The sequence below is a fragment of the Hypomesus nipponensis genome, chromosome 2 (genome assembly GCF_054491055.1).
Source record: "Hypomesus nipponensis isolate SF chromosome 2, ASM5449105v1, whole genome shotgun sequence".
Taxonomy (NCBI): domain Eukaryota; kingdom Metazoa; phylum Chordata; class Actinopteri; order Osmeriformes; family Osmeridae; genus Hypomesus; species Hypomesus nipponensis.
The window spans coordinates 22,356,376-22,369,487 of NC_140362.1; the positions used below are offsets into that span (position 1 = coordinate 22,356,376).

General features: G+C 47.0%; 1 protein-coding gene across 1 annotated transcript in view; it reads left to right on the forward strand.

Annotated features, from left to right (window-relative positions):
• efna4 (ephrin A4) overlaps positions 1–12,714 on the forward strand; it is a 32,820-nt gene extending 20,106 nt beyond the window's left edge. The window contains exons 2-5 of the mRNA XM_084668986.1: positions 1,072–1,370; positions 2,738–2,806; positions 9,458–9,484; positions 9,764–12,714. Coding sequence (XP_084525112.1) covers positions 1,072–1,370; positions 2,738–2,806; positions 9,458–9,484; positions 9,764–9,990 — 622 coding nt within the window. The 3' untranslated portion in view covers positions 9,991–12,714. The remainder of the gene's footprint in view (positions 1–1,071; positions 1,371–2,737; positions 2,807–9,457; positions 9,485–9,763) is intronic.
• The last annotated feature ends 398 nt before the right edge of the window (positions 12,715–13,112 follow it).

A 13,112-nucleotide genomic window follows, 5' to 3' on the forward strand; every position in this document is an offset into this window, starting at 1 on the left:
CTCCCATTCTCCTCTCTCCTGTGCTCAGTGTGGTGGAGAGACCAATTAAAGTCCATCTCTCCTCTCTTTCTACTCCTCTCTTCCTCTCCTCGTCTCTCTCTTCTTACTAAGTTTGTATTCAGACTCTCCAGGGTCACTAATTAAAACATAAACCCCTTGTTCTTCTTCATAACTCTCCCTCTGTTTCTCTCCCTCACCTTTCACTTCTCCCTCTCTCTATCCCCAAATTACAATCTCTGTCTCAACACGTGCTTCAGTCCTCCTTCTGTCTCCTGGATGCCTAAAATGTCACTGTCCTCGATGCTTCTCTCTCCTGTCTCACTGTCCTCGATGCTTGTCTCCTGTCTCACTGTCCTCGATGCTTCTCTCCTGTCTGTCTGTCTGTCTGTCTGTCTGTCTGTCTGTCTGTCTGGGGAGCTGGGACAAAGAAACACTGGACAGGAGCAGTCATGAGGCAGTCGTCTAGACATATGACCTGTGTGTCTCTGTCTCTGTGTGTGTGTGTGTGTGTGTGTGTGTGTGTGTGTGTGTGTCTGTTTTGTTCTCTTGCAGATCCTTAATTAGCATATATGAAGAATTACTGTTGTCCTGTGTCTTCACATTTCTCCCTCCCTCCCTCCCTCCCTCCGTCTCTCTCTCTCTCTCTCTCTCTCTCTCTCTCTCTCTCTCTCTCTCTCGCTCTCTCTCTCTCTCTCTCGCTCTCTCTCTCTCGCTCGCTCGCTTTGCTTGGCAGTGTCACTGTATCGTTTCTGAGTATCAGATCTCAAAACAAATAACACACACACACTGCTACTTCATCATACCTTGGAATCGTTAGGTGGAATATTGATGGGCCATCCATCCATCTCTTCCTGTCTCCCCCCCCTCCAGGCCCGTAGTAAAATAGAGCACCTATAAATCTCACTCCCTCTTTCCCTCCCTTTCTGGGAATCTGACAGAGATTATGTGGGATCGTTCTGATGTGTATTAATCATTAATGTCTCTCTCTCTTCCTCTCTCTCCCCTTTCTTTCTCTCTCTCTCCCCTGTCTCTGTCTCGCTACCGCACACTCTTTATCTTTCCCTCTCTCAGGTTAACAGAAGGCGATCTGTCCATCCAGGTGAATCTGAATGACTACCTGGACATCTACTGTCCCCACTACCCCAGCCAGGAGGGGGGCGCTGCAGGCCAGCCCCAGATGCTGGCGCTGTACCTGGTGGCGGAGGCAGGCTTCCAGGGCTGCGTGGAGACGAGGGGAGCCATCAAGCGCTGGGAGTGTAACTCCCCCCACGCCCCCTTTGGACCGCTGCGCTTTTCAGAGAAGGTCCAGCGCTTCACCCCCTTCTCCCTCGGCTTTGAGTTCCTGCCGGGCCACCACTACTACTACAGCTGTGAGTGTATGTGTGTGTGTGAACGCTTGACTGACACTTTTTATTTATGAAGACTAGGCTTTGAGCGTTCCCAGTAAGCAAGCATGTGTTTTCTATATCCGCGTGTGGGATTATATCAGTGAGATATGTTTTGAAGTCTCTAAACCCGTAGAATTACAGAGACACTCGAAAGGAGAACAGGGTCCCTTTGCTGGCCCCCCGCCCCCCTCAGCCCCTCTCATCTCTTTCCAACCACCAGGGGGAGGAGGAGGGGGGAGGAGGGAGGAGGGGTGGTGGGTCTTTTTGGCCGTAAAATCAGTTGACAGTTTTTCTTTCTTTTTCTACTTCAACTTCTGGTCTACGTCCAGACAAGAAGGAGACACACCCAAACATCAGAGAGGGAACGAATGCGAGTCAGGGGGAAGGGGGGGGGGGGAACAAAGAGGCAAACAAAGGGACACCAAAGAGTTGGTGGAAAAAAATGGAGATCAATAAGGAACGACAGAAGGAAGGAGAGAGAGAAGCAGACGGATGTTGAGGAGAGAGAGAGGGAGGATGAATGGACACAGTCCGATAGTCGAGGGAGGACGAGTGAGAGGAATACACGTTGGACATGGAAAAGAGGGAGCGACCAGAGAAAGGGAGGAGACGGAGGGAAAGAAAGAAAGAATCTTTACATAAATTACTGTTGCAGTCGGCTGGACAATGGTGCATTGTCAAAGCAGGAGAGAGCTCTCTCACACACACGCAAACACACACACAAACACATACACACACATTGGGCCATTGTGGTTGTGCAGTGCCAGGCATGGGAACATAACAATAGTACTCTCCCCCACATTCTGCCACAATGAGCTACGTGTGTATGTGTGTGTGTGTGTAAATACATATGAGTGTGTGTGTGTGTGTGTGTCCCTGTTGAGTCCACAACTGAGATAATGCGTAGAGTAGGCTTGATCCAAATGTGCGTCTGGGCTGATCTGAATGGGCCTGCACCACTGGGGAACGGTAATGGCTTCAGACTAGGGGATGGAACAGGGCTGTTAGAGACTGTAATAGTATTAGCAGTCTCAGACTCACACTAGCAAACAATGTTAAGTCTCCCTGGATGGATTATTATGTCTGAATTGTAGTCCCAAAACTGTAGTCCCATTACCCTAGTCCCTAATCCCTAACTTTAGACAAGGTCTGAACCTAGGTCTGGACTGAGGCACCCAGTCTGGCTACATTTCTTTTACTAATGTTGTATTCAGAGTGTGTTTACCTATTGACTTATTTATTTCTCTCCCTCTCTGTCTCTCTCTCTCTCTGTCTTTCTCTCTCTCTCTCTCTGTCTCTCTGTCTCTCTGTCTCTCTCTCTGTCTCTCTCTCTGTCTCTCTCTCTCTAGCTCTGCCGACAGATGAAGGCCCCCCCCTCCCCTGTATGAAGCTGCGTGTCAGTGTGTGCTGTGAACCCAGTGAGTCTCCTCCTCGCAGGGGTCGTATCCCCTCTTCCTCTTCCCTTCTTCCCCTCTTCCTGTCATCCTTCTCTACACCATCACCCCCCCCCCCTCTCTCTTTTTGAAACTCTTCGTTTTGGGGGCAGTTGCAGGATCTCCATCCGAGTCTTCCTGTGAAGCAGCAGCTCACAGTGCAGCCATGCAGTCATGCAGCAGTCGTTCTAGAGCTGCCGCTCTCACATGCCAACTCATTGTACACACACACCATGTCACCGCTGTCTCACCCTGTGGCTTTATCCAGGGGTTCTTGTCCGGAGACCTCAACAGCTTCAAGATGGTGCTGTCTAAAGACACCTCCTTTCCTCTCCTCCCCCCTTCCCTTCCCATCCCTGCTCTCTCATTCTCTCTCCTGTGTGAATTTGCAGAGTTGATTTAACCCAGGGCCCGCCTGCAGTAATGTTAGTCTTCCGGTTCAGTGAACTGCCCATTCCGGTTGGGAATGTTGCCCGGTCGCTGTGGGAATCCTTGTACAGACAGGGGGGGGGGGAGAGAGACAGAGAGAGGGAGGGAGAGAGAGAGAGGGGTTGAGGGAACGATGTAGAGAGAAAGAGAGAGGGGGAAAGGGAGCGAGTGCGTGCTAGCTCGAGGAAGTGCGTGTCTTTTAGCGACTGTCCCAATTCCCATCAGTTCCCTGTGAAGCCTTCAGGGGTCTGGCCTGCAGCAGTTCCCTGTGAAGCCTTCAGGGGTCTGGCCTGCAGCAGTTCCCCAGCTTAGTGTCAGCTCTGTGGGACGGAGCAGGACAGGAGTTTGATGTCAGTTTGTACTTTGGAAGTACACCTGAGGTAGAGTATTTTTCCGCTTGAGAGAGTAGGATAAGAATTATGAGCGTGTTGTTGAATCTCAAAGCAAACATCCTCAGACTCCAGTCCCCACTCTCTCTTGTTTACACGCGCTCCTGTTGCTCTGTTGGAACTGGAACATCTCAAATGCCAACATTACTCCGGTGAGAGTCGAGGACCAGAATCCCTCCGCTACAGCAACGACGAGGACGGCGTTGTTGCATGTTAATGGTCCCCTTGTCGTTAATTAGAACTACCACAGATACCGTAGATATCAGTTGGGAAAAAGCAACACAATGCTGACCTCTACACAGGGCGTTCTGCCAAGGTCTAGCTCAAACACATTGAGACATGCTAAGCCTTTCCTATCAATGGAAATTACATTCAGAACACACACAAACTCAAACATCAACAAATTAATAGTTTGTGTTCTTTCCTCTGTGTGTTCTACAGTTCCCAGATCAAACCAGGGAAACTCGTCCCTCTTCTTGCACCTCATTCTCTTCATTCTGTCTCTTCTCCTTCCCCCCCTTTTTCTCACCAATGCTAATCCCAACTAAATTTCCAGAATCCTCTTTTCTCTTAGTCTTTTACCCCCCTCTATCTCTCTCTTTCTAGTCTTCTGTCGTTCCTGAAGTGGCACTAATCCTGCCTTCTCTCTGTCTCCTCTCCTCTGCCATCCTGCTTCTTTATGATCTGTCGCTAGCGGAGCAGGACTAATCTAGGCTCTGTCCTCAACAGGCTCTCCCTCCTTCCTGACATCCCCCTGCCTGTCTTTCTCTGTGTCACTCTCTCTTTCCTTCTCCTGTTACTATCCCTCCCTCCCTCCCTATCCTCTCTGATCCCTCTCTGGCAGAGATGTATAAATACTAATAATTAAATAGTAATAATTACTGTACTTAAGTAGATTTTTCTGGTATCAGTACTTTACTTCAACATTTTTCGGAATTGTTTTTACTTTCACTTCTTAATTTTTTCGACATGAATATCAATACTTTCTACTTATATTTCCAAAAATTATAAAAAAATAATAATAATTTGAAAGGTTGCAAAAATATTTTCGGAAAGGTTTTGACCTTTTTTTTTTACCTTTTTCGAAAGGTAAAAAACTAAAATTCCTTTTTTTGTTGGGAAAGTTTGATTAGTTTGACTATTTTTTCAAAAGAAATGTTTGCAAGGTTGCAAAAATATTTCTTTTTTTTTTCACGTAGAAACAATATTTTTTTCTCCTGCTCCCCAACTCTCCCACTGTTTTCGCTGCAGTGTGTGCGTGCTGTTTCTCTGCGGTGTGTGCGTGCTGTTCTGACAATGTGTTTAGATGAGGACGCATGAATCTGAGGGAAGAGAATGAGATGGATGAAAGGAGAGATGAAGGAGAGTTAGGTGATCTCTCTTTCTCTCTCTCTCTGCCTGTCCATTAGTGGTTGTTTAGCGCAGCTGTTGTTGTGTTCCCTGTGGTAACGCCTCACACACACTCTAGTTCCTTCCTGTTGAGGTTCCCTTTTATCTGACAGGCAGCGAGCGTGTGTGTGTGTGTGTGTGTGTGTGTGTGTGTGTGTGAGGGCCTGGTGTTGGTAGCTGTTGTCCTTCAGGTAGAGCAGGTCTCTGCCAGCCTGGTTGGGGATTCTGGGTTTAAACTCCAAACTAAGTCACTGTCCACAGTCTCTCTCTCCATCCCAGTTCTCTTCCTCTACTGCCCAAACAACATCGTAATTAAAGGTAGTTGGGGTACACACACACACACACACGGAGCCACACAGGGTTGCTTGTAGGACATCGGTGACAGAGAGTCCGTCAGGAACGTTGTCTTTGTAGCAAGGTCGTCCAGAATGCAGCACTCCCACAGTCTTGTCTCCAGTGTGACAGTGTGTTTGTCCAACTCAAATTAACCCAAACCACCACGGAGGGCAGAGGAACCAGAACAGCTAGGAAATTGTTTTATCATGTTACTGGTCAGGTAGGACAGTGTTTCTCATGTTACTGGTCAGGTAGGACAGTGTTTCTCATGTTACTGGTCAGGTAGGACAGTGTTTCTCATGTTACTGGTCAGGTAGGACAGTGTTTCTCATGTTACTGGTCAGGTAGGACAGTGTTTCTCATGTTATTGGTCAGGTAGGACAGTGTTTCTCGTGTTACTGGTCAGGTAGGACAGTGTTTCTCGTGTTACTGGTCAGGTAGGACAGTGTTTCTCGTGTTACTGGTCAGGTAGGACAGTGTTTCTCATGTTACTGGTCAGGTAGGACAGTGTTTCTCATGTTACTGGTCAGGTAGGACAGTGTTTCTCGTGTTACTGGTCAGGTAGGACAGTGTTTCTCATGTTACTGGTCAGGTAGGACAGTGTTTCTCATGTTACTGGTCAGGTAGGACAGTGTTTCTCATGTTACTGGTCAGGTAGGACAGTGTTTCTCGTGGCACTGGTCAGGTAGGACAGTGTTTCTCGTGACACTAGACAGGAAGGACAGTGTTTTCACGCTGCACAAGGGAGGCTGTTAACGGGAAATGTGATTGACGGTTCAGTTGTTTCTCTTGACATTCTTCTTTCTAGCTCGTATTAATGACTGGGACAGAGCAGCCTATCTGTGGTCGTCACGACGACCCCCCCCCCCCCCCCCCCCCGGGTCTGACTGACACCACTTCAACAGCATTGCATCAGCAATGACACTCCATCCAAATGTGCATCGCCAGACAGATGGGTGTCACGTTCAAACAGCTCCCCACCCTTCTTCCTGCAGCCCTGGCTTGTGTTCCTCCTCCGCCCCCTCCCTTCACACATCCACCATCCTTTGACGGGAACCTCCTCCCAAGATTCATTTCACTCTTCTTCTTCGTGTCCCCTGTTCATCCGTTCCTCCTTCCCATCCTCTCACTGTGAGGACCTACAATAGACTGACTATTCCCTCCATCTCTCCCTCTCTCCATCCCTCCATCTCTCCATCCCTCTCTCTCTCCCTCTCTCCCTCCCTCCTTCTCTCTTTCCCTCTACCGCTCTCTCTCTTTACCTCTGTCTTTCTCTCTCTGTCTCTCTCCCTCTCTTTCTCTCTCTCTCTCTCCCTCTCTCTTTCCCTGCCTCCCTCTCTCTCTGTCTCTCTGTCTGTCTCTACCTCTCTGTCTGTCTCTCTCTCTCTCTCTCTAATTGAGTCCCTATTTTTCTTTGCTTCCATTTTAGTTTTTGCTCCCGCTGTGAGCAGTCCATTGCGGTCATTTCAGGCTGCGTTACCTCTCTACCTCTCGCCTTTTTTCTACTTCTTTTATTCTTTTTCTCAACTTTTACCCCCCCCCCTTACATTCATACACACTCCAGTTAATACCTTTTGTACTCATTCTGCGCACACTCCTTCGCGCACACACACACACACACTCACAAACGGCTAGTGTAACCCACTTCTCTCTAAGATTACGAACTCGATTTCGAAAGTCTAACTTCATCATCGTAAATACCTTTTTCGCCGTAATTAGTTGAGGGTTTTTTCCGTCGTTTTTTTTTCCTCAGCAATTTCCTTTTCGTTTCCAGTTTACTGCCGAGTGTGAAATGGCGGCGCGGGGAAGGATGTGTGTCTGCAGTTTCTGTCGTCCAGACACACACACAGACACACACGCACATGCACACACAGACACACACACAGTCTCTCTGCACTGCAGGGCTGTGCTGAAAGTCGTGCCACCACCGTGGCCATGACCAAAAACAACAACAGCACTTCAACAAACCTGCAAGCTTCACACACGTGAACTAGCCAAGCCAACTTCCAAAACTCCCAAACACTAAAATGCTGTTCTCCGTCGAATAGTTGAGAAGAAATATTAAAACTGTAGTTATTTAAACTCAAGACTGGGTTTGCAGTATAATACACTACATTAAGCATGTTTGTTACTGTAGGTGTCATTCTACGTTAACAGCAGTTGAAATGGTGTTTACACTCACAGTTGCAGCATGATTACATGAAACGTTTTTGACCTGCAGTCTGTGAACTCTCAAGATCAGAATTTAGAATTGTTTAAATTAATTCTTTTTTTTTTTTTTTTTTGGGGGGGGGGGGCTTGTTTTTGTTTGCTGGCTTTGATGTAAATAGTGTGGTATGTTAAGTTGTGTTCAGTGAATTACCTGATAAAACACCTTTTCCAACTTGCTTATTTGGGTTCTGTTTTATCCGTTCAATTAGGACATGAAAGGAGAGTTGAATCATCGTACTTCTGCAACTTCTTAGCATTTTGGAATTAAATTCTAGATTATGATGCATGGGACATAAGTTTGTACGTTCGTTTTTAATCATTTTCAATCAGGATTAAGTTTTTAAAAGAGAAACAATTTCGCTTGTTATTTTCCATTCTCTTCTTGTTGTGTTTTTCAACAAGAAGAGCCTAGCAGCACACACACACACGCACGCACGCACACACACACACACACACACACACACACACACACACACACACACACACACACCATCTTAGAGGCCTGGACACAGCATGCTATTTAGCGCTTCGTTAACTCTTGGATGGATGTTATTTTAGCAGAACTCAGAGCATTGTGATGGTTGTAACCCTGACCTCTGACCCCTGACCTCTGACCCCTTACCCTGGTGGTTTGGTTGCTCAGCAGACAGATGCCTTCATTATCCTGAGGTTCGGTCTGTTTGAGTCACTGTCAGAGACTTGCAGTTCACATGAGTTTGAATTGGTCCATTTCCCCTCAGCTAATCTCAGTCAATCACTGTGGTTTGAAGATCAGTGCTAGTATTCCAAAGGAGATCAATACCTGTGTGTGTGTGTGTGTGTGTGTTTCCGAGAGGCTCAAGGCCACAGACTGGGTCGATTCCGCGAGCTCACACACACACTTACAGCAGAGAGCCCTCTACGACAGTTCAATCAGCTGACAGTCTGGTGGAAATACAGTTGGGGGTGTTTGGTCTCAAGAAAAGCTTCAACTGAGTAACTGTCACAATTCTGCAGTGTCATCCCTACTTCAGCTCTCTCCATCCCACACTGTCTCTCTGGCCTCTCCCATACTCCCTCCATCCCTCCCTGAATACCTCCTCCATTCCTCCCTGAATATCTCCCCCTCCCTCCCTGAATACCTCCCCCCTCCCTCCCTGAATACCTCCTCCATTCCTCCCTGAATACCTCCTCCCTCCCTCCCTGAATACCTCCTCCCTCCCTCCCTGAATACCTCCTCCCTCCCTCCATCCTTTGTACAGTACTTTAACAGCCAGAGCTCCTTTGCATCTTCAGCCCTCCCGCCCTCTCCACCTCTCCATAACCCCCGTGCCCCTCCTTCATCACCCCATCTCTCTACCTCCATTATTTCCTTTTAGTCAGCCCCCCTCTGAGAGAGTGACACCCAGACACAAACACCGCCCCCCCTCTTTCTCCCTGACCTTTTTTTAAATCCTTTCTTTCCTCTCAGATTTCTGCCCTTGTTCTTCCACCTTGTCTGCTTTCGTTCTCCAGTCCTCTTCTCCGTTTCGCTCTGTCGTCCTGACTTTTGTCGTCTGTTCTCCGGTTTAACTATTTTTCCCCCTCTCCTTCTAATCTCTCTCCCTGTTCCTCCTCTTTATCCTTTACTCTACATTATCTTCCTCTCGCCACACATTTCCTGCTTTTTTTGCATTCGACCTTTAAGAGAATTTGCATCGGGGACATATTTTAGGGTTGTGCAGTCAGTAGTCATTTTTCATGGCACTTGGCTGTGAGAAATGGTAAATACCTTCCTCTGGTCATTTGTCTGTTTTCTGAGGGGTTCTGCAGTGCTGATGTTGTTTGGGGAAAAACGGAAAAAAGCCTAATGTCTCCTTTTCTTACTCTCTTTTCTCTCTCTCGCTCTCTCTCTCTCTCTCAGCAACAGAGGGCTCCAAGCAAGAGCAAGGTACGATGCAGCTTTGGTGTCTGTGTGCGTCTGCCTTATGTGGTTTTGTGTGTCTGCAAGTATGTGCATGTCTGAGAGTGTGTGTGTGTGTGTGTCAATGAAAATTGTTGACCTGCCCGGATTCTGATTCTAATTCCGGACTATGTCTCCTCTCCTCTATGTCTCTCTCTCTCTCTGTCTGTCTCTCTCTGTCTGTCTCTCTCTATGTCTCTCTCTCTCTCTCTCTGTCTCTCTCTATGTCTCTCTCTCTCTGTCTCTCTCTCTCTGTCTCTCTCTCAGGTACCCCAGCCTCTCGCAGCCGAGCGGTGTCTCTGAGGCCAGCTCCTTTCTTCCTCCTCCTCCCCCTCTTCCTCTTGCTGGCTGTTCTGAGAGGCCTCTGTTCTGCGCTGACCTCATTACTGTCCCCCGTGTTTCCTACACATAGCACTGCTTCAGAACCTGTCGCCTCACATCTCCTAGCGGGCCGAGGTCCACCCCTCACACACACACACACACCAGCCTGCTGAGGTCCACCCCTCACACACACACACACACACACACACACACACCAGCCTGCTGAGGTCCACCCCTCACACACACACACACACACACACACACACACCAGCCTGCTGAGGTCCACCCCTCACACACACACACACACACACACACCAGCCTGCTGAGGTCCACCCCTCACACACACACACACACACACACACCAGCCTGCTGAGGTCCACCCCTCACACACACACACACACACACACACCAGCCTGCCGAGGTCCACCCCTCACACACACACACACACCAGCCTGCCGAGGTCCACCCCTCACACACACACACACACCAGCCTGCTGAGGTCCACCCCTCACACACCAGCTGGGGACTAGACGGCAACTCGACGGTCATCACCCTCCGTACTGGTCCATTGATTCTTATCTTAAATCTGACACCGATTCGAGTCTCGGTGATTATTAAGTCACAGAATGATTTGATGATTCGCTATTCATGAAACGATTCCATCTCAAACTTTTAATCAGGCAGGAAATTGAACTGGAAATGGAATTAGGTTTTATATAATTTTTTATGCCATGGTCATTAAAAACAGGATTCATGGATACATACATAGGGCAGAGTCCTGGCCTGAATCATTACCTCATTACCTCAACAGTGCGTCCATTGTTTGAAATGCACTGTTATCTACATCACATCTCATGTCCATTTAAAACTCCTAATTGGATCAACACTTTAAGGGCACAGGTATTTGTTCTTATGTACACGCGTGCACACACACACACACACACACTCATTGCAGGGACACACGTGTAGAAACACAGTTGAGTGCATTTTCTCTGTCCTTTTCTGGAGTGGCACTAATCTTTCTTCTTTCTTCTCTTCCCCTCTTTTTTTCCTGTGTCCATTCCCTCCTCTCTTCCGCCCCTCGTTCCTGATCGGAGCCCCCCCCCCCACTCTAGCACTAATCTACCATCAAAGCTCTCATTCCTCATTTCACACCTATTCTCTTCACCATCAACCTCTCTCCACCAGTCCTCCTCCCCTCCCTCTCTCCCATCTAAACATAAGCACTGAGCCAAAGTGGAGCGACGAAGCCTGACGTGTTGACGTGGCCCTGGGCTGAAGCCCTGGGCTGCATGTCAACAGGACGACATGGAATCCACACACACCGTCTGGTCTCGTCTGACTGATTTGCATCCAAAACGGGTCCAATCACAAACACTTCTACGGCCAATCACAAACACTTCTACGGCTGAATCTGGCTGCTGTATTGCCTGTCGAGAAGGAAAGGAGACCTGGGAATAATCTGGAGTAGTCTGGATTAAATCAAACATATGCGCCCCCTACTTGGATTAAACTGGAGTTTTGACTTGGTCTGGGGTACAGCTGCCCCAGCCTCTTCCTGGTCTGGGGTACAGCTGCCCCAGCCTCCTCCTGGTCTGGTGTACAGCTGCCCCAGCCTCCTCCTGGTCTGGTGTACAGCTGCCCCAGCCTCCTCCTGGTCTGGTGTACAGCTGCCCCAGCCTCTTCCTGGTCTAGGGTACAGCTGCCCCAGCCTCTTCCTGGTCTGGGGTACAGCTGCCCCAGCCTCCTGCTGTTTCTCCATCCAGGTCACAGCCTGAGAAAGGGGGATGTGGGGCGCATGGGCTGAGCCTCGCCTCGCCCCACTGAGCGCGCTCCACACGGACGAGGATGATTGGTTGATGCTGCTGACCAACCCACTGTGCAGGTATTTACTGCAGAGCCCGGGGAGGCCCGCTCCAATGACAGGAGGCTTGGAGCGGGTGTGCTGACAACTATGTGTCATAATTTTTATATAAAAACTGGGAAAAGGCCGAAGTCAGTTTAGGTTTTGTGTAAGGGGTTTTGTGTAAAGTTAGCAGCCCTTATCTGTTTTTTTCCCCCCAAAATGGTTAGAGTGATAATTAAGTCAAATACAGTATATTTTGTACTTGATTGTAAATGATTTGAGACTTGTTCATGTCTACATGGAGTCCTAGGTTTACTTAGTTTTATTTTAATTTGTCACAATTAATGTGTTACTGTGACAAAAAGTTTGAATATCATTGCAGGAAATTTGCATTTAATGCAATCAAAATTACCTCAATTAATTCAAATACTTCATCAATGCAAATGTTTAATTTAGGACAGATATTGTGTACATTTTTCACTTGATTAATAGTCATTTTTATGAAAATGTACACAGTTTTTCATTTTAAATATGAAATGATTAAATAACAATGAATAGCTTATAGTTATATCATGAACAATCTGGAAGGAATGCAGAGTTATAATTGTTTTCCCTAAATAAAACTCAACCTAATTTAGAATACATTTTTACCATTGTGTAAATGTAGATTTTCCCCATTTTAATTATTTGTTGTTTTGTGTCGCCCAATACAAAAATAGTTTGTATAGGGAGAGGATATGTGCCTGTTAACACTTAAGAAACTAGCAATGTGCTTCAATCTTGGTTCTAAATCTATAAATTTGAAGCAGATGTATTCAGTAATGTTTACTGTTATGATCTCAAGTCAGGTGGGAACTAGGGTTTAGAATCTTGTGTCGATCTGGTATTACAGTCAATTAATAGAAAACATTTTGGGTTTAAAAAAAATATATATTTGTTAATTTGTTCCTGTTTTGTTTTCACATTTTAGTGAAGAATGTTCCATCTTCTGTGAAGACACTTGCAGTCTTTTTTTTTTACAAGGCGAGGCTAAATAAATGATTGCAAAATGCCGGTGGTTTTATTCAGTGAGAAAAGTGTTTATTTTCTTCTCAACCTATCATGATTCATAAACCTTCATGTAAATCAGTCCAAATGCATTCAGTACACAAACTGTGTTACTTGTGGAACAGAGCGTCATCATGTACAACTTCACAGGGTTATGGTGATAATAGGACTTGGGACTAGAAGTGACCTTGAGGTTTAAGAGGCCATCTTAACAGGAGAAACCCATCAGAATATTGAGCAAGAGTTTATATTTGATCAACTCTCGCCCGACTAAGACAGGGATATCCCATACGCTCCATTATACCACAGACATCATCACCAGTACAGTATTAGCACAACTATACATAACTAACATTTACATTAACTTGTAACATCAGGACTTAGCATACTGAGCCTGTGTTG